General features: G+C 41.8%; 1 protein-coding gene across 1 annotated transcript; it reads left to right on the top strand.

The window, feature by feature from the left end:
- Positions 1 to 9,300: 9,300 nt before the first annotated feature.
- Positions 9,301 to 18,022, top strand: TYMS (thymidylate synthetase). Its single transcript, XM_019741183.2, has 7 exons — positions 9,301 to 9,576; positions 11,612 to 11,685; positions 12,451 to 12,625; positions 15,051 to 15,152; positions 15,949 to 16,124; positions 16,427 to 16,498; positions 17,415 to 18,022. Exons 1-7 carry the CDS (start codon positions 9,375 to 9,377, stop codon positions 17,550 to 17,552), a joined length of 939 nt encoding a protein of 312 aa, XP_019596742.2. The 5' UTR covers positions 9,301 to 9,374; the 3' UTR covers positions 17,553 to 18,022.
- Positions 18,023 to 18,284: the final 262 nt, after the last annotated feature.

Below are 18,284 nucleotides of genomic sequence, written 5' to 3' on the forward strand. Positions count from 1 at the left end.
CCTTGTTAGTGGGTCACCATCAATGTATAATTAAGCTAGATATTACTTGATTTGCTGGCTCCCTCTTTACCTCTGAGTTTTGGAGAACTTTTTTCAACTTGTATCAAACAACCAATATGTTTTTGGCACCTCCTAAGGGAAGACACAGGACCCCAGGCACTGTGAAGGAGAAAATAATGAATTCAACAAGATCCTTTCCCAAATGAGCTTTCTATCAAGTGGGAGATGGAAGGGGTGTAAAAGGCATACACAAAGAATAGCAACGCCAAGAGGAATTTAGTGAGTACTCAAGGGTGGAGGCCTTTGGAAGCTGAGGGGAGAGTCTTTCATTTTGCTGAAGGAGAGAAACTTCTCAGCTGGATATATTTCCCCTTTTCTTTGCTTTTGCCACTGGTTTTCTATCTCCTCTCCTTTGATCTTTCCCTTGCCTCCCACTTTCCCACCCTATCTTCTCCCTACTTTTCTTAAAAAAAAAAAAAAAATTATATATGCATACAAGGTCAATTGAGTTTGTGAACTCATCCTAGAAAAAGTGCTACATACCCCACTGCTGAATATCACTATGGTCACCTTCGAAGTACTCCCCTTGGGAAGCTATGCAGTGATGCCAGTGGCTAGTCCACCCTTCAAAGCAATTTTGGAACTCTTTTTCTGGAATGGACATCAGAGCTGTCGTCATATTACCCTTGATGTTCCTGAATGTCATCAAAATGTCTTCCTTTCAATAGTTCCTTTATCTTCAGGTAAATAAATAAGTCATTGGGGGCCAGATCAGGTGAGTACAGTGGGTCTTCCAATACAGTTATTTGTCTACTGGCTAAAAACTCCCTCACAGACAGTGCAGTGTGAGCTGGTGAATTGTCGTGATACAAGAGCCATGAATTGTTGGCGAAAAAGTTCAGGTCGTCTAACTTTTTCAGGCTGCCTTTTCATCACTTCCAAATAGTAAACTTAGTTAACTGTTTTGTCCAGTTGGTACAAATTCATAATGAATAATCCCTCTGATATCAAAAAAAGGTTGGCAACATCGTTGCAACAAGTTCTCAAACTTAATTGTCAGACCTCGTATCTATCTATCATATATCAATCTATCTATCTAAAATCAAAATGTGGAGGTAGGAGGGGAGAATGTTCCGGAAAAGATTCTGGAAAAGGAGAAAGTGTGAGCAGATGGGGCAAGGAGTGGAGTGTCCGGGTAGTGGGGATGTTGAGAAGACCTGTTAATCTCACCTCTCCCAGCAGGGGCCTTTGCCCTTCTTCCCTCTGTCTGGGTACCTCCCACCTGTGTGAGTCTGAGTCCTTTCTTTAGTTGCAGCAACCAAGACGAACTCAGCTAAAAGAAATGAAAGGATACTGTCTGACTCACAGAATCAAAGGGGGAAGCCAGACAACCATGCCTGGGGCTCAAACTCTACAGGCTTGACACAGTGAGACACAATAGGTTTTTGAGAGGGAAAAAATGTGCTAGTGCTCAAATAGGCAATGACTATGTATTTATATCTGAATAAAAATATTTTCAATAAAATTATCTGTTCACAGATTTTGAAATGATGAGGTGCACTGACAATGGAAAATGAGATGAGAAATTAAGATATTGAGCAGATTATTTACTAATAAGGCTCATAAAGCGATCTTTCACAAAGGCAGTATTGTTTCTTCTTAATTAAAGTTTTTAAATTCTAAAAGTAACAAAGTCACAAATTCCAAAAATTTAGAAGACAAAAAATATCCATAATCCCATCATTTTAACAAAAGTTTATTGAGCAAACACTGTGTATATGTAAAGCACAGAATAAATGCTTTGGTTTCCCATCAGAGGCAGGGTCTATCATAGAAGTTCATCTAACCAGGGAAACTGTGAAGATCCCTTCAAATAGTGTTATTAAAAATATCCATAAATATGGGTTTTCTATTATTTTACTATGTGTTAATTTTTCAAAAGCCAAGAGTATTTATTCTATTACTCATTCTGGACTTTTATTCCAATAAAAAATATACTCAGCCTATAAGTAACTTATTAATATTTTTATTATTGCTGCTTTTTTAAAAAAAAGGTAAGAAGATACAATACATCCTATACCCAGCAGGTAGAATTACCTCTTCAGCTGAGACCCAAAAATCCTGAAATACATAGGATAATACAATAAACATAGCTGCAGGAATATATGTCAGTTATATATTATAGAGTACTATTAATTTTCTTATGTTGAGTGGCAGTTGAATAACTATTCAAATTGAGTTACAATGAAAATTCCTTTTTAAAAAAAATCAAGTGTACATATTACGATATTCTATAGGACATTAATAGTTCTTTATGTATTTATAAATTAAATAAATATTAAATCACCAAGGTGTCTGTTCTATCACTTCTATTATAAATATGCCACTTTCTAATTAATAAAGGATTCTTCTTTCAATTTGCTTTTTAAATTTAGTATATAATAATTGACTTTTGAAAAATATCTGTAATTCATTCCTTTGTTTAGTAAAGACTTACACCTTCCTGCATAGAATATTTTTTTTACATAACAAAATTTACTATTTTAACCATTTTTAAATGTACAGTTCCGTGGCATTAAGTATACTCACAGTGTTGTACAGCCGTCACCACCATCCATCTCGAGAGCTATTTCATTTTCCCAAACTGAAACACTGTACCCATTAAACTCTAACTCCCCATTCCTCTCTTCTCCCAGCCCTTTGCAACCACCATTCTATTTTCTGTCTCTATAAATTTGACTACTGTTTGTACCTTAGGTAAGTGGAATCATACAGTATTTGTCCTTTTGTGACTGGCTTATTTCACTTAGCATAATCTCCTCAAGGTTCATCCGTGTGGTCATATATTTCAGAATTCCTGTTTTTTAAAAGGCTGAATGTATCATGTTTTGTTTATTCATTCACCTGTCAATGGATACTTCGGTTGCTTCCACATTTTGGCCATTGTGAATAATGCTGCTTTGAACATGGGTATATTGAATAGTTTCTTTTTAAAATTAATAGAATAGCACTCTCTTTTTACAAGGCCATACGTATTTTATGGAAAACACAGATGTTTTTGGCTGACACTTATGTAACCTCATAATTTGGACCTTGGTGCAATACAACAATAGGAGAGTCATTTGCCAATATTTGTCACTAAGGATTACATTGGGGAGATATTTATGGTTAGTCTTTCACATTATAAAAAGGAATATAATTAAAGAGTGGACTCAAAACATTTTTCACCCGGTCTTGAGGTGTTTGATAGAAAGGCTTGTCAGAAAAAGTTAGAGTTCAGAGGCAACCCATTGAATATAATCAACTCCAAATGAAGATAAGGCCTTTACTATCATAACTGAAGGCTATAAAAAAAACTAGGATACTATTGACAGAATCCTGGATTTAATGTACAGTAAATCTCAAATAAATAGAGCCTCGTCAAAAATACACTTGATATATTTGTCAGAGGAGGTGCTAAAAAATAAGTTGGGAAAGGAAACTGACTATCTTATAGTCAATGAACTGTCAGAAACTTGTAGACTGAAGAGAGGAAAGGGAGAGACCAGACTTAAAGCAGCTGTGCAGTGAAAAACCTTTACATACAAGCTGACCTGGGTTTTAATCCTGGCTGCTATGGTTTCTATGTGTGTGACTTTAGACAAGATCCTTAATCTCTCTAAACTTCAGAGTCTTTATCTATAAAGTGATAAAAGTCATGGTTTTCGTTTTCTAGAGTAGTTTTGAGAACTACAGTTAATAACTCATAATAAGCATCAATAAACGATAGCTTTGATTATATAAAGAATATTATAATCAAGCCCCTGACTCATAGTTGGCTCTCAAAAAATGTTAGTTTTCTGCTTTCCTTTACTTACTTGTACGAACATTTTTTTTAAAAGATTTTTATTGAAGTATAGCTAACATAGAATATTATATTAGTTTCAGGTGTACACCATAGTTATTCAACATTTATATACCTAAAGAGTGATCACTACGACAAGTCCAGCAACCATCTGACACCGTACCACGCTATCATAATATTATTGACTACATTCCCTATGCTGTACATTACATCCCCATGACTTATTTGTTTTATACCTGGGAATTTGAATCTCTTATTTCCCTTCACCGTTTTGACCCCCTCTTTTAAAATTTTTCAATTACAGTTGACATTCAATATTATTTTATATTAATTTCAGGTGTATAGGATAGTGTCGAGACAGCTATATAATTTAGGAAGTGATCCCCCAGCTAGTTTAGTACCCACCTGACACTATACATAGTGCATATTACTGACTATATTCCCTATGCTTTACTTTACATCCTCATGACTATTTGTAACTACCAATTTGTCTTCTTAACTCTTCAGTTTTTCACCCTGTCCCCCATCTATCACCCTGATAAATCTAGCACCCATCTGACACCATACATAGTTATTACAATACTATTGACTACATAACCCATACTACATCCCACATCCCCATGACTACTTTGTAACAACCAATTTGTACTTCTTAATCCCTTTTCCCCCTTTACCCACTTTTTTAACCCTCTCCTATCCAGCAACCATCAAAATATTCCTGGTATCCACGAGTCTGTCTCTGCTCTGTTTATTTTGTTCTTTAGGTTCCACATATAAGTGAAACCACACTGCATCTGTCTTCCTCTGGCTAATGTTCTCCACTCCATACAATACACTTCAGATCCATCCATGCCTCTGCAGATGGCAAGAACCCATTCCCTTCCATGGCTGAGCAATACTTCATGGCATACGAGGTCAGACAATTAAGTTCACAAACTCGTCCTAGAAAAAATGCTACATATGTCATTGCTGAATATCACTACAGTCACCTTTGAAGTACTTCCCTTGGGAAGCTATGTACCGACACCAGCACATAATACATTGTTGTGATGCAAGAGCCATGAATTGTTGGCGAAAAGTTCAGGTTGTTTAACTTTTTCACGCAACCTTTTCAGCATTTCCAAGTAGTAAACTTGGTTAACTGTTTGTCCAGTTGGTACAAATTCATAATAAATGATCCATCTGATATCAAAAAAAGGTTAGCAACATCGTTGCAACAAGTTCACGAACTTAATTGTCCTACCTTCATATGTGCACTACATACTCTATCCATTCACCCACTGATGGACACCCAGGCTGCCTCCACATCTTGGCCATTGTAAACAATTCTACAGTGGATGAACACATCCCCCCGAAGTAGCATTTTGGGTTTCTTTGGATAAATACCCAAAAGTGAGATTACTGGGTCCTTCTTTGTCTCTTTTTATAGCCTTTGTTTTAAAGTGTATTTTGTCTGGTGTACGTATTGCTACTGTAACTTTTTTTATTGTTTGTTACCATTTTCATGGAATATCCTTTTCCATCCCCTATACTTTCAGTCTGTGTGTGTCTTTTAATCTGAAGTGAGTCTCTTGTTGGCAGCATGTGTATGGGTCTTGTTTTCTCAGCCATTCAGCAATCCTATCTTTTAAATGGAGCATTTAATCCATTCACATTTAAAGTAATTATTAATAGATATGTAGTTATTGCCATTTTGTTATTCATATTTTTTACCTTGTTTTTCTTTTTTTAATTTTTTTTTGTCTTAATGTCCCTCTAAGAATCCTGGTAATACTGGTTTGGTGGTGAGGAATTCCTTTAGCTTTTTTTTTTCATCTGGGAAGCTCTTATCTGTCTTTCAATTCTAAATGATAGCTTTGCTGAGCAGAGTAATCTTAATTGTAGGTCCTTGCTTTTGATCACTTGGAATATTTCCTACCAACCCCTTCTGGCCTGCAAAGTTTCTGTTGAGAAATCAGCTGACAATCTTATGGGAGCTCTCTTGTAGGTAACTAACTGCTTTTCTCTTGCTGCTTCTAAGATTCTTTCTTTGTCTTTAACCTTTGGCATTTTAACTATGATGTGTCTTGGTGTGGGTCTGTTTGGGTTCATCTTTTTGCAACTCTCTATGCTTCCAGGGCTTGTGCATCTATTTTCTTCTCTAGGTTAGGGAAGTTTTCCATCATTATTTCTTCAAATAGGTTTTCAATTCCTCTCTCTCTCTCTCTCTCTCTCTCTCTCTCTCTCTCTCCCCTATGGTGCAAATGTTGCTATGCTTGATGTTGTCTCAGAAGCCCTTTAAACTCTCCCCATAGTTTATGGAGTTTGTTTTTTTTTCTGTTCTGATTGGGTATTTTTTGATACCTTATCTTCTAAATTGCTGATTTTGATTCTCTGCTTCATCTAAGCTACTATTGATTCCCTCTAATGTATTCTTCATTTCAGTTATTGTACTCTTTATTTCTGACTGGTTCTTTATGTTTTCTGTCTCCATTTTTATGGTTCCTATCTCTTTGTTGAAGTTCTCCCTGAGATCACTGAGCATCCTTATAACCAGTGTTTTGGACTCTGTATCTGGTAGATTGCTTGCCTCTATATTGTATATTTCTTTTTCTAGAGCTTTGTTCTGTTCTTTTATTTGGGAAATGTTTCCTGTCTCCACATGTTGGTGCCTCCTTTATGTTTGTTTCTATGTATTAAATAGGGCTGCTACGGCTCCCAGTCTTAGAGCGGCCTTATGTAGTATGTGTCCTGTGGGGCCCAGTAGCACAGTCTCCCTGGTCACTTGAGCTAGCGCTCTGGGTGTGTTCATTCTGTGAGTTGTGTGTGCCCTCTTGTTGTAGTTAGGCCTTGGTTGCTGTTTGCTAGTCAATGGGAGGGATTCACTCTCAGGCTGATTGGTTGTGAAGACGCTGTGACTGTAGTAAAGGAGTTGTGGTGCAGAGGCTGACCCGATGGAGCAGAATTCACTTTAGCAAGGTTCTAGTGCCTGCCCATTCTGCCCTTTGGGTGTGTCATTCTTGGAGGTGGCTGGGTGATGCTCCAGCTCAGTCTGAAGCTGGCCACTGGGTGTGCCAGCCCTGATGACACCTGCTAGGGGTCCTGCGACAGGCCAAGTTCACCTGCAGCCTGTGCTCTGCCTAGTACCACCTGGCATGAGTCACAAAGCAATCTACAGGTGGCTGTCACTCACACTGGGCTTGTAGGTGCCTTAAGAGGCTAAGCTGGGAACCAAGGGTGGCTCCTGCTAGTGCTGGGCTTAGGGCTGCTCAGCCAGAAGTACAGGACATGCCAAAGCCAGATGCTGCTTGTTTTCATTTTGTGAACCTTTGAGAGATTTTAGGAAAGTCTGCAGCATGAACCAAGGCTGGCTATTTGAATGGAAAAGCCATCGGAAGCAGCTTGGGTGTGTGCAAAAGCTGAGGGGGCGGTGTCTCAGGGAATCACCAGGGTGGCACAAACAAACAGTGTTCGTCAGGTTGATGGAGACCGCCTGTGTTTGCACACTGGGAGCAGAGATGGCTCAACCAAGAAACAATGGCTTCCACCAGCTACTCCATCTGAGAGAAAGCTGCCCCTCTATCCCACGTCCTGAAGACAGACAATTTGTTCCTTCCCATATGTCCCTGGTGCCTTTCAAGCTGCTGCCTCAGTGCTGGAACTGAGAGCAAGTGAGTCTGTCAGTGAGTAAGTCTGTGTAGTTCCTTTAAGAGGAGCACCTGGGACTCCAGCACCCTTGTTCAGTTTAATTGAGCTCAAAATAACAAAAGGAAAATAAACACAGAAGGTAACTTGTAAATGGATAATATGGGATATTTTCATCCTGGGATCCTCCCATGGTTGGAAATGTGTGGAGACACTTTTTGGTAGGTATGGAGTTGGGGGAATACCTGCATTTAGTTGGTTTTCCTGCAGGCATGCTAAAACATTAAAATAATATGCAGGACAATTCCCACCCCTTCCCACCCCTGCCCCCCACCCCAGTAAAGAACTATGCAGTTCCTGGCCCACTCAGAACTGCCCCTCCAGGTGACATTTTTGTTTCTTACACCCAGGGGCACTCTCAAACTAGTGCAAACACAATTCCCCATTCCTGTCTAAAGCCTGCTTTTTGAGTTCAGGTTTTCTGACTCAGCGTCTGGAGACAGCCCACCTTATCCAAACAGTACAACACAATACAGGAGGGCCATCATTCCCAAAGGAGATACAGGTGACTTTTAAAATTTATTATTACACTAGCATGGGAGTGGGGAAGAGTGAATCTACATTGACCTGGGAAAGACCAGCCTAGTATTGTGATGGGTTAAATCTAAAATATCTGCTATCCTGTAGCCCAATGTACTTCAGTGTACTGTGGCATTTGCGAGCACTCATACAACCAAACAGCAAGAACATGGACTTTCCAACTATGAGGTTTGTGACATGTTCCCTGAAACACTTCCTTAGGCTGTTCTTAGGGTTTTCCCCCCTTCAATTAACCCAAATGGCCAGTTATTTTGTAAATTGTCTTTGATTCTATTTATATTGTATAGGCTTTGTGCCATATAAAGGCATGCAACATTGTTTTTGCTGGGCAGATTAGGCAGAGCTGCAGATGAAAGATATTACCTCCTCCCAGAATCAGTTTTTGTTACAAAAATGTTTACCTTGAGTTTGAGAGGTACACTTTAGCAGACTGAGTTCAGAAACTTGAACAGAGAATAAAAATGAGATAACAAGGAAAATAAACTGACTTTATTGAATGGCAAGAAATGTTTAATATGTTTCAGACAGAGCCCACATCTTATTCTTCATAACCCCAGATGTAGCAACAAAATATTTATTGAGCATCTACTATGTGCAATAAATAGTTGTTGATTCAAAAGACTGCTTGTTGTCTATACATTAGTACATTTTAAATTCATTATCAAATAGTTCCACCCACCAGTGTTTATATTATAAACATTTCATTAAAATAGAAATTTTTGCTTTTAAAAACTTGAAAACGTCTGTTTGTCAATCATTTTAAAAAGCTGCCTTATTCCACCTGCTCCAGCTGCCGGCCTTCAGTGAGGACGGAGAGAAAATGGAAATGCAAATCACTAGTTAGAAAGCACCCCTCAGCTGCAGGAAAACGTAGCTCAAATAACAGGGTTTTGTTTGTTTTTAGATTTTACGAACATGTGGCGACTGCTCCAGGCTCCGCTTGCTTGATGAGCGAATGGCGCAGTCGATCCCGAAACTTTCCAACTAGAGCGGCCTTTCTTAACCAATGCACCAAGATACAGGCTTTAGGACCGCTTTTTAAAACAAAGGTTCTTAACTTTTTAAATGGGGTAATTGGGACCGGACTCAGGAGACCAGCGCGCTTCCCAGAACAGAGCGGCTACCCTCGCGGCTCTGTGCGTTTCCAGGACGCGAGGGGGCGCGAGAGCCCGCGGGCTCCCCGCGTACCCGACATCTCCGAGCAGGAAGAGGCGGAGTCGCCGAAGGGCGGCGGGAAAAGACAAGCTGAGAAAGTCCTTAACCGTCTTCCCGCCGTTGTCCTGGTTCCTGCTGCCGCGGTGGCACCATGCCTGCCGCCGGTTCCGAGTTATCCAGCTTGCCGTCGCCGCCCGCAGCGCAGGAGTGTGGCGTCGAGCCGCGGCCCCACGGGGAGCTGCAGTACCTGGGGCAGATCGAGCACATCCTCCGTTGCGGGTTCAGGAAGGATGACCGCACCGGCACCGGCACCCTGTCGGTGTTCGGCATGCAGGCGCGCTACAGCCTGAGAGGTGAGCGCGGCGGGGCCAGGGGCAAGGGAGGGCGCGCGCCCAGGTGGGCTCCGAGCTGCCGCTGGAGAGAGGGCGGACCTGCGGTTAGCGTTTAGCCCTAACCTCAATAATCCCCAGAGTGGAGGAAGTATCCTTGGTCTCACATAACTGACGCCGAAACTGAGACTCAGATTAGAGAGCTGATTTGCCTCGGGCCACACGGACAAGAGTGACAGAACTGGGAGGTAAAATCACTCAGGTCCTTCTGGCTCTGAGGACTGCTCTTAATCACCCCATGATGCTGTCTTGCCCAAAGCGGGCATGCCCCAATAGTGTTTGCCTCGTACTGGAGTGGGAGAGGATCTGCCTGGGCTGGACCGAGCATTTGGGCAGAGGTCCGGTTGTCGCCCCTCCCTCCCCGTGTTGGCGCGTTCTGCTTCGCAGTTATTTGCAAAATTGGAGGCAATATTATGTGGGCGGGGCAACGCCGGCGGGAAGAGAAAGAACGGGGAGGGAGCGGCGGGAACCTGTGGTTCATGACAGCAGATGTCGTGAACCAGCTTTCCTCTTAAACCTTGAAACAGGAGCTGGAGAGTCCGAGTTGAAGTTCTCGGCTTTTACTTTAAAATAGATGGCTCCTGGGAAGAAGTGTCTCTTAGGGCTTGTTCCCGTCAGGCTTTCAGAAGACAAAGGGGCAGGGTAGGGGTGGGCACAAGACATGCAGAGGGTGCCAAGAAAATGTATGCACATTTTAAGAAAAGAAAAAACTATTAAAATTGTAATACTCAAAATATACTGCTAACGAAAGATGAATACAAGTCACATTTGACTTCTGTAATTACAAGAGGTGCTCAAAGTGGTTACCATCAACATCCAGACACTTCTGATTATGGCCAACTATTGCTTGAGCAACATTGGCCAAAGTGTGCACTAGTACACATTTTTTTGGTCCCCCGCCCCGTATATCCTTGACACAGGTTTGGAGAGTGGTTTTGAGTGGGCAGAACCACTATTGGTGAAGCAGATGAAGTGTGGTCAGGGGAGAAAGCCTCCACCCTCCACCCTTTCTGGAGACTGGAAACTACCCGCCTGCAGCAGGTAAACGGCCTGGGACAGCCTGGCAAATTTTGTTGAGCAAAGGAATCCAGCTTCCTGCAGCTCCAAGTGCTGAGGGCTCCAATGAGCCACAGGCCTAGTTTTTACTCCAGCCCTTCTGCTTAGACCCTGTTACTTAATCTCTCTAGTCTTCAGCTTCCCCATGTGCTCAAAATGGAGGAAATAATGTTCAGGCAATACTGGTACAAGTAGGTGCTTGAAAAATCTATCCTTGTTACATGAATATCAACTATTCAACTGAATAGGTACCGAATTTAGAGATAAGTTTTTTCGTTTATATTTCTCTATTGCTTGAAGCAAACTTCTGTATTCCTTCATGGTATCTATAAAGGAGATTGTAAAGGTGCCTCAAGGAGGGTTGTTTTGAGCATTAAATAGGATCATGCATATAAAGTGTTGAAACAGTTACTATTTTTGGTACACTTAAAACACAGAGGTTAATTTGCTTTGCAAACCTTTAAAAACTATTCTTCAGTTTTGTTAATGTGATATCTACCCCCAGGTCCTGAGCAAGTTTTACCTGTCAGGATAATTGTGGAATAGCCCTGCGAGCTTTCAGGCTTTGTCGCAGGGTACACTTTGTGTGTTATCTTCACACCTCTGCAAAGGAGGTGTAGTTCACTAACAGGGTAGTCAATGGTCTCTCTTTCCCTGACCCCATGGGCATCCCTGCCTGGCCCCTGCCCCCTCCACTGTGTGGAATTCCTGTGTCCCGTGGGTGAGGGGCTCAAGAGGGTAGTTTCAGTCTGAATTGTGTCCCTGACTTATCCTGCGGCTTGGGGTTTCCTTCTTCATCCAGGTTGCCCACTTGGCAGGAGTTTCCGGTTGTCCCTGTGGTCACTCCAGGACCTAACATCCTGGGACGTTTTCTTCCACAGAGAAAGTTGGATGGCATGTTCTATTTTCCCATCTTAAAATTATATGGCAAACTATTTTTCAGATGAATTTCCTCTGTTGACAACCAAACGTGTATTCTGGAAGGGTGTTTTGGAGGAGTTGCTGTGGTTTATCAAGGTAAAAAAGGGAGGTTAGAGGACAGGCACAAAGCCCAGGGTGTGTGGCACCACCGCCTGGCTTGTTACCGTTACAGCACATCAGACCTGAAGGCGCTAGAGGCCGATGGGGTCTGTCCTTGACCTGGATGCAGAGTCAGGATACAGGTTACAATGACAAGGGCCAAATCTAATAAGTTGAAATATGAGAAATAAACGTAAGGCTTGTATGTGGCCTTACAAACCAACAACAAACCAACAACGCCTTACCTGTGCCAGTATAGGTTGGGGTAAACATCACTTAATAGTGGCACATAAAAGATAATGTGACTGATCCATTTGCCAGAGAGCTACTGCTGATTTGGCCAATCAGAAACATCCTATATACCAGATCTAAGTAACACCAAACATCACACGTGAGGCACATTCACGCTGTGTATCACACTCGGACACAGAACACATTTGGTTAAGAATCACAAAACCACTAGATTGTGTGGGAATAGTTAAAGGGCTTGGAGGTGTTAATCTAGAAAATTTAGTTGAGGGGAACAGAAAAAAAGATTGGAGAGGGTAGTTCCACAGAAGGGATCAGATTGTCCTGGAGGACCTCCAAAGTTTGGGCTGGGACAAGCCTGCTTAAAGATAGGACGTGTTAAGTGCCTGTCACCAATGTGTCAGCACAGTCCAGAGGCTGGCTTGGTGGGAGGCTCTGGGGGGATGAGCCCCAATGACTCAGAAGTCTCCTGGATGAGTGAATTCACCTGCTCTGCTCTCCCATGTCTTCCAGGGATCCACAAATGCTAAAGACCTGTCATCCAAGGGAGTGAGAATCTGGGATGCCAACGGGTCCCGTGACTTCCTGGACAGCCTGGGATTCTCCAACAGAGAAGAAGGGGATTTAGGCCCAGTTTATGGCTTTCAGTGGAGGCATTTTGGGGCAGAATACAAAGATATGGATTCAGGTGCGGAAACAGTGTTGCCTCACGCTCCTTAGCACCTGTCTTAGTGAGTTTGCTCCATGGTTTCAAGCAAAGTGTGGAGGATAAAAAGGCAGCGTCTGAGGAGCTGATGTATAACTGACCTTGTGAGAGGCTGTTTCAGATTCAGCAGCCCCAACTACACCTCATGGAGGTCAGATCACACTCTTTGTGCTTGGCATTATTGGGTGCTTGGTGCTTTCCATGCCTTGTTTTATTAGCATATACTGACACAGCTGGTCGTTATGTTGGGCAATAAGGTGGGAACCTCATCTAGGAGATGAGACACCCAGGGATTGCCCTGCAAAGGCTTTGCTCTCCCTTTCCTTTTTAAGACCCAGCCACCCAGCACACTGTAGGTGGTGCTGCTGTGATAGCAGTTCTTAGTTCATCCTCCCCTCTCCCACCCTGCTGGATGGAGGAAGATGAAACATCTCATCTCGTTCCTGGATATCCACCTTCCTCTGTCACTCGGTGGCACCACTTGCTGAATGTCACAGAGCCCGGCCCTGGTCCTTTGACCCTTCCTGTCCCATCTGTCTGTAGGTCACGGATTATAAAAGCAAATTTGTACCTTGGTTTTGTGTGTGTGTGTGTGTGTGTGTGTGTGCGCGCGCGCATACACACACACACACACACACACACAGGAAGTAACAGTTTGATGGCTGGGCAGAGACTAGCGACCAGGAGAGCATGAGTGTCCTCTGAAGGGGACAGTCACATCTTACCTCCAGCCAGCTAGATGGATGTGGGGCTAATGTCAGAATTCTTAAATAAAAGCCTAAAAATCTGCGTGTTATGTGCAATCTTGAGATCTTTTGAGTGTTGGTAACTTCATTAAGTTTTAAAATGCTGTGCAGACCCGGAATCGGCACAAATTCATACAGACAGAAAGTAGAATGGTGGATGAGGCACTGGGAGGGGAAATGGGGAGTTGTTTAATGGCTACAGACAGAGTTCCAGTTTAGGAAGATGAAAAAGATCTGGAGATGAATGGTGGTGATGGTTGCACAACACTGGGAATGTACTTAATGCCACTGACTGCACACACATTTAAAAATGGTTAAAATGGTAAATTTTATGTTATGTAAACTTTACTGTAATCTTAAAAAAAAAATACTGTGTAGTCCAAACTATTTCTGCACGTAAATGTTCTGTTGGTTGTTCGTATTCAGCCTGTCCTAGGACGTCCTCAGAATGTGAGGTTACTCCCTGCCTTGACTGTGCCTTAAATCCTGCCTACAGTTCAATTATTTGTTCTCCCTAAGGTGCCTAATTAATTAAATCATATCCTTAATTTAATGTTGTATGACTGCTCAGCTGTTGGACTTCAGTAGGAGAGGTTTTTTTGTTCATTTTTAAATTTTAATTTTTAGATAATTATAGGTTTACAGGAAAATGCAAAAAAAAAAAAAAAAAAAATTAGAGAGGTCCCCTACCCTTCACTCAGTTTTTCCCAAAGATAACAACTTGTATAAATTGACATTGGCAAAATCCACAGAGCTTACTCAGATTTCTCCCGTTTTACATGTATTCATTAGCATGCGTGTGTACGCAGTTTCAGAGCATGTGTATAAGAGCTGTATAACCACCACAATCAGGATACAGAACGGCTCCACCACAGTTTATTTTTAAAAATTTTTTTAATATTACCTTTTTTGGGAACTGATTGTGACAAGGCTTCCCTCCAAAAAAATTAAGAAGTACTGGACTAGGACGCAGTCTGACACCAACAAGTGGAAGTTTAACCAGAGGAGAAGATGAAGCTCCACACGTCTCCGCTTCCAGTTCCATTTCAGAAGGAAAGCAAAGAATTAAAGTCCAGAGACCAGAAATGGGAGAAAAGTTCAAGTGGTGTAATAATCTCAGAAGTTGCCTGAGATTTACAAATCAATAGGCATTTACCTGCTACATTGTCATTTTAGGTGGGAGTGTTGGAAAGATAGTGTCAAGGTCCTAGAAAGGAATCCACAATCCTGTTAGTCGTAAACATGTATGGAATGGTATCTTCTATGTAAGACCTAGTACCTTCTGTGGGACCTGGGTAAACTAGATCATGTCAGTGAAGTATGACAAGAATGGTTGATGGGTATAGAGACTATGTCTTTGGGGACCACTGAAAGAAACAGGTTGAGATTGGGGCGGGGGAGGAGGTGACACCGTGACTGACAGACTATTTAAAGGACTCTTACGTAGAAAATAAAATAGACATTGTTGTGGCGCCAGAGGACAGACCTAGGAGCCTAGACCAGGCGTTGATCTCAACGTAACTTAACAAGATCTGAGAAGCGCCTTGGATATCTTGTAACCATGGGCCAGAGGGGGTTGTGGCAAACAGTGTGATAGATAGGCTCTAAGGCCTCTGGAATTACATGTGTTCATGTGTTCTCTCTTTTTGATAATTCCACAGATTATTCAGGTCAAGGAGTAGACCAACTGCAAAAGGTGATTGACACCATCAAAACTAACGCTGATGACAGAAGAATTATCCTGTGCTCGTGGAATCCAAAAGGTTGAAAGCATCCCAGTCATCCTGTCGTGTCCTAACTGTAGCACAAATGGAAGCATCGTCCCTTTGTGGAGGGCCTCCAGTGTGGGGCAGGCCCTGGGAACTGTCCCCAGCCTCGTGGCTGGTTGGGTGACCCTGGGCAGGTCACACTTGGCCACATTTTCACCTTCAGAGGATGGGATTGGACCCAGATGATCTTAATTTGTGTGTTTATACTTATTCTTACTCCAAAAAGGGCTTTAAGTTGCTTGTAAAAATACATACAAGATTTTAACATTTTAAATTGGGGTCGATAAAGTTTCAGATCACTTCTACCTCGATGTTAACATTTATAACAACTATTGTAAAAATTAAACTTACCAAGGTGTAGTAAACACCCAGAGAGGAATATGTGCATCTGTAAGAGAGACTTTGAGTCCAGGAACGTGTGCCTGAGACGTGTTTCCTGTGGCCCCTGCAAATGAATTCTTCCTGTACTTGTAGTTTGGTGCCATGAAGGTAGCAGCGGTAACTAATTTCAGCTCAGGTTGGAGAGCGCTGCTTCAGTTGTAAATGTGTATCACAGAAGCCTCCTGTTGGGGACAGCTCCCCGTCGGCTTCGTGCCACCCCTGGGACTGGAATGGTCTGCTTTTGCTGTGAGGGGAAGGTGTGGGTCATAGAGGTAACTGAGGCCCAGTGGCTCATTCTCATGATCTCCACCCAATGACTTGGCTTCTGTGTCTCTCTGTTGTACTTTGCCTATACAGCTGTGTTCTTTAAAACCACCATCCCTCATTTTCTTCTGTGCTGGCTCCTCAGATCTGCCTCTCATGGCTCTACCTCCGTGCCATGCCCTTTGCCAGTTCTACGTGGTGAACGGTGAGCTGTCCTGCCAGCTGTATCAGAGGTCAGCAGACATGGGCCTGGGGGTGCCCTTCAACATCGCCAGCTACTCCCTGCTCACCTACATGATCGCGCACATCACTGGCCTGAAGGTGGGCTGCTCTCGGGAAGAGACAGTTGTTGCCACCTGAAAGCTCTGAACTCTTAGGTTCTTTAACATGAAAAAGCTAATTGCAGAGAATTCTGATCCTTGTGGTCTACATAAATAGGTTTATATAGGTTGTTTATAATACAAGCTAACTTTTATGAGTTAACATTTAAAACCAATGCTAGTTTAAATTTATTTTCTGAAAAGCTCTGAGATGTCTACATACTTTATATAATGTTTTTAAATGATGTGTTTTTTTAAAGGGATTGAAACTAAAAGTGGTTTGCTTCTTCCCTTGTGATTTAGCCAGGTGACTTTGTACACACTTTGGGAGATGCACACATTTACCTGAATCACATTGAGCCGCTGAAAATGCAGGTGAGAATTCTGTTACACTTTGAAGTTTGGTCCCTTCTCTTGATAAAATGTTGATTTATAGGACATCCCTCCTGTAATAGCATTCTTGACAGAAGATGAACTATTCCAACTGCAGGGCTTCACTTTAGGGACGGCTGGTGGGTAGGGGCAAGGAGTCACGTGCTTCAACAACCATAGGCACCCAGTATGACAGGTGCTGTGGGGTACTAAGTAGCAGTACCACTGAGGGACAGCCACATTTAGAACAGGGCTTATGGGAACTTCCCAGAAAATAAGAGTTTCTGTGTCACAAGAATAAAAATTTTGAACCAATACTTCAAGATTAGACCCAGGTTTGGAAAGTTTCTGTCTTGATGGAGTCTGTCTGCTTTACTAGAGTGATGTCAGGGCTTATACAGATGCTTCTCTCTGGCTATCTGCTCCAGTCATGCTGGACAGAATAATTTGAGGCCGTCCTCATTGTTACTGGCCGTTCATCCCAGGAATCCTGTCTTGCATCCCTTTCTGTTAATTGCGCTTTCTGTCAGGAACAGTTGGGATAAGGATTGTGGGGCTCACATAACCATTCTGAGTGCCTACTGTGAGTTACAGATACAAAAGTAAAAAGACTGTGCCATGTCCTTAACTAATTTACCAAGAGCAATCAGTTATGAAAACTTAACAGCTTGGTGAACCACCAGGCTCCTGACACTGATTCCACAAAATACCCTTTCTTCTCTGTCACATGTGTGACAGAATCAGTCAGTTATGCTCCAACAGTATTGCATAACGAGCAACAAGGTAGCTACAGTACTACACCCCTGTAAAATACTTCGTTGATAAAATACTGTGTACTTGTTTCATGAAGGGACAGGGGGAGCAGAATTAAAGTAGGTTGTACAGATATGGCAATATAATGGTCTCACATTGTTTTTAGCTTCAGCGAAAACCAAAGCCTTTTCCAAAGCTCAAAATCCTTCGCAAAGTTGAGACAATCGATGACTTCAAGGCTGAAGACTTTCAGATTGAAGGGTACAATCCTCACCCGACTATTAAAATGGAAATGGCCCTTTAGAGTGCTTTTAAAGGAGTTGTTTGAAGGATACTGTCAGTCCTGAGGGGGTGGGACTGGATGCTCAGGTAAAAATTCTTTGCTCTAAAGGAAGAAGAAACTAGGTCAAAACTCTTGGTGACTTATCAATTATTAACTCTTAACACTGTTGTTATCATTGGCAAGTATAACTGTTGGTTCTCTTAGTAATAAAAGGCCTTGAGTTTTGTTAACACACTAAAAATGTATGAAAATGCTGAGATTATGAAGTCAGGAGATTAAGAATTTATATACTCTTAACAAAAACATGACATGGTATTTCAATCCCATGTTTTTATGAAGGTTAGTGAATTTCAAGACGTATGTAAGCTATTCTGCAAATTTGAATAAGCTGAATAACATCAGTCATAATGATAATGTGTAGCTGATGTGGTTGTGAACATTTAAAGTTATATTTTATATATTTGCTATAATAAAGACGTGTTCAGCATTCATCTGGTTTTTGTTTTTAATTCTCTATTGCCATTCTGCACAGTTCCTGCCTACAATAGATTAACTGAACTCTCCTAAATAAACGTACTATATTCTTGTTTGGATACTGCCTCAGCCTCTGACCAAATTAAATTTTTCCCTGCTTTTGATTCATCTAATTCTAGCTGCATTTTATCATTAAAATATAATTATTTAGGAAAAATGGTTTTTTTAAAGGGTTATAAAAAATAGTCTGAAGTAGCATTTTGCCCTTGTTAGTTTCAG

Source organism: Rhinolophus sinicus, linkage group LG09, assembly GCF_036562045.2.
Source record: "Rhinolophus sinicus isolate RSC01 linkage group LG09, ASM3656204v1, whole genome shotgun sequence".
Taxonomy (NCBI): Eukaryota; Metazoa; Chordata; class Mammalia; order Chiroptera; family Rhinolophidae; genus Rhinolophus; species Rhinolophus sinicus.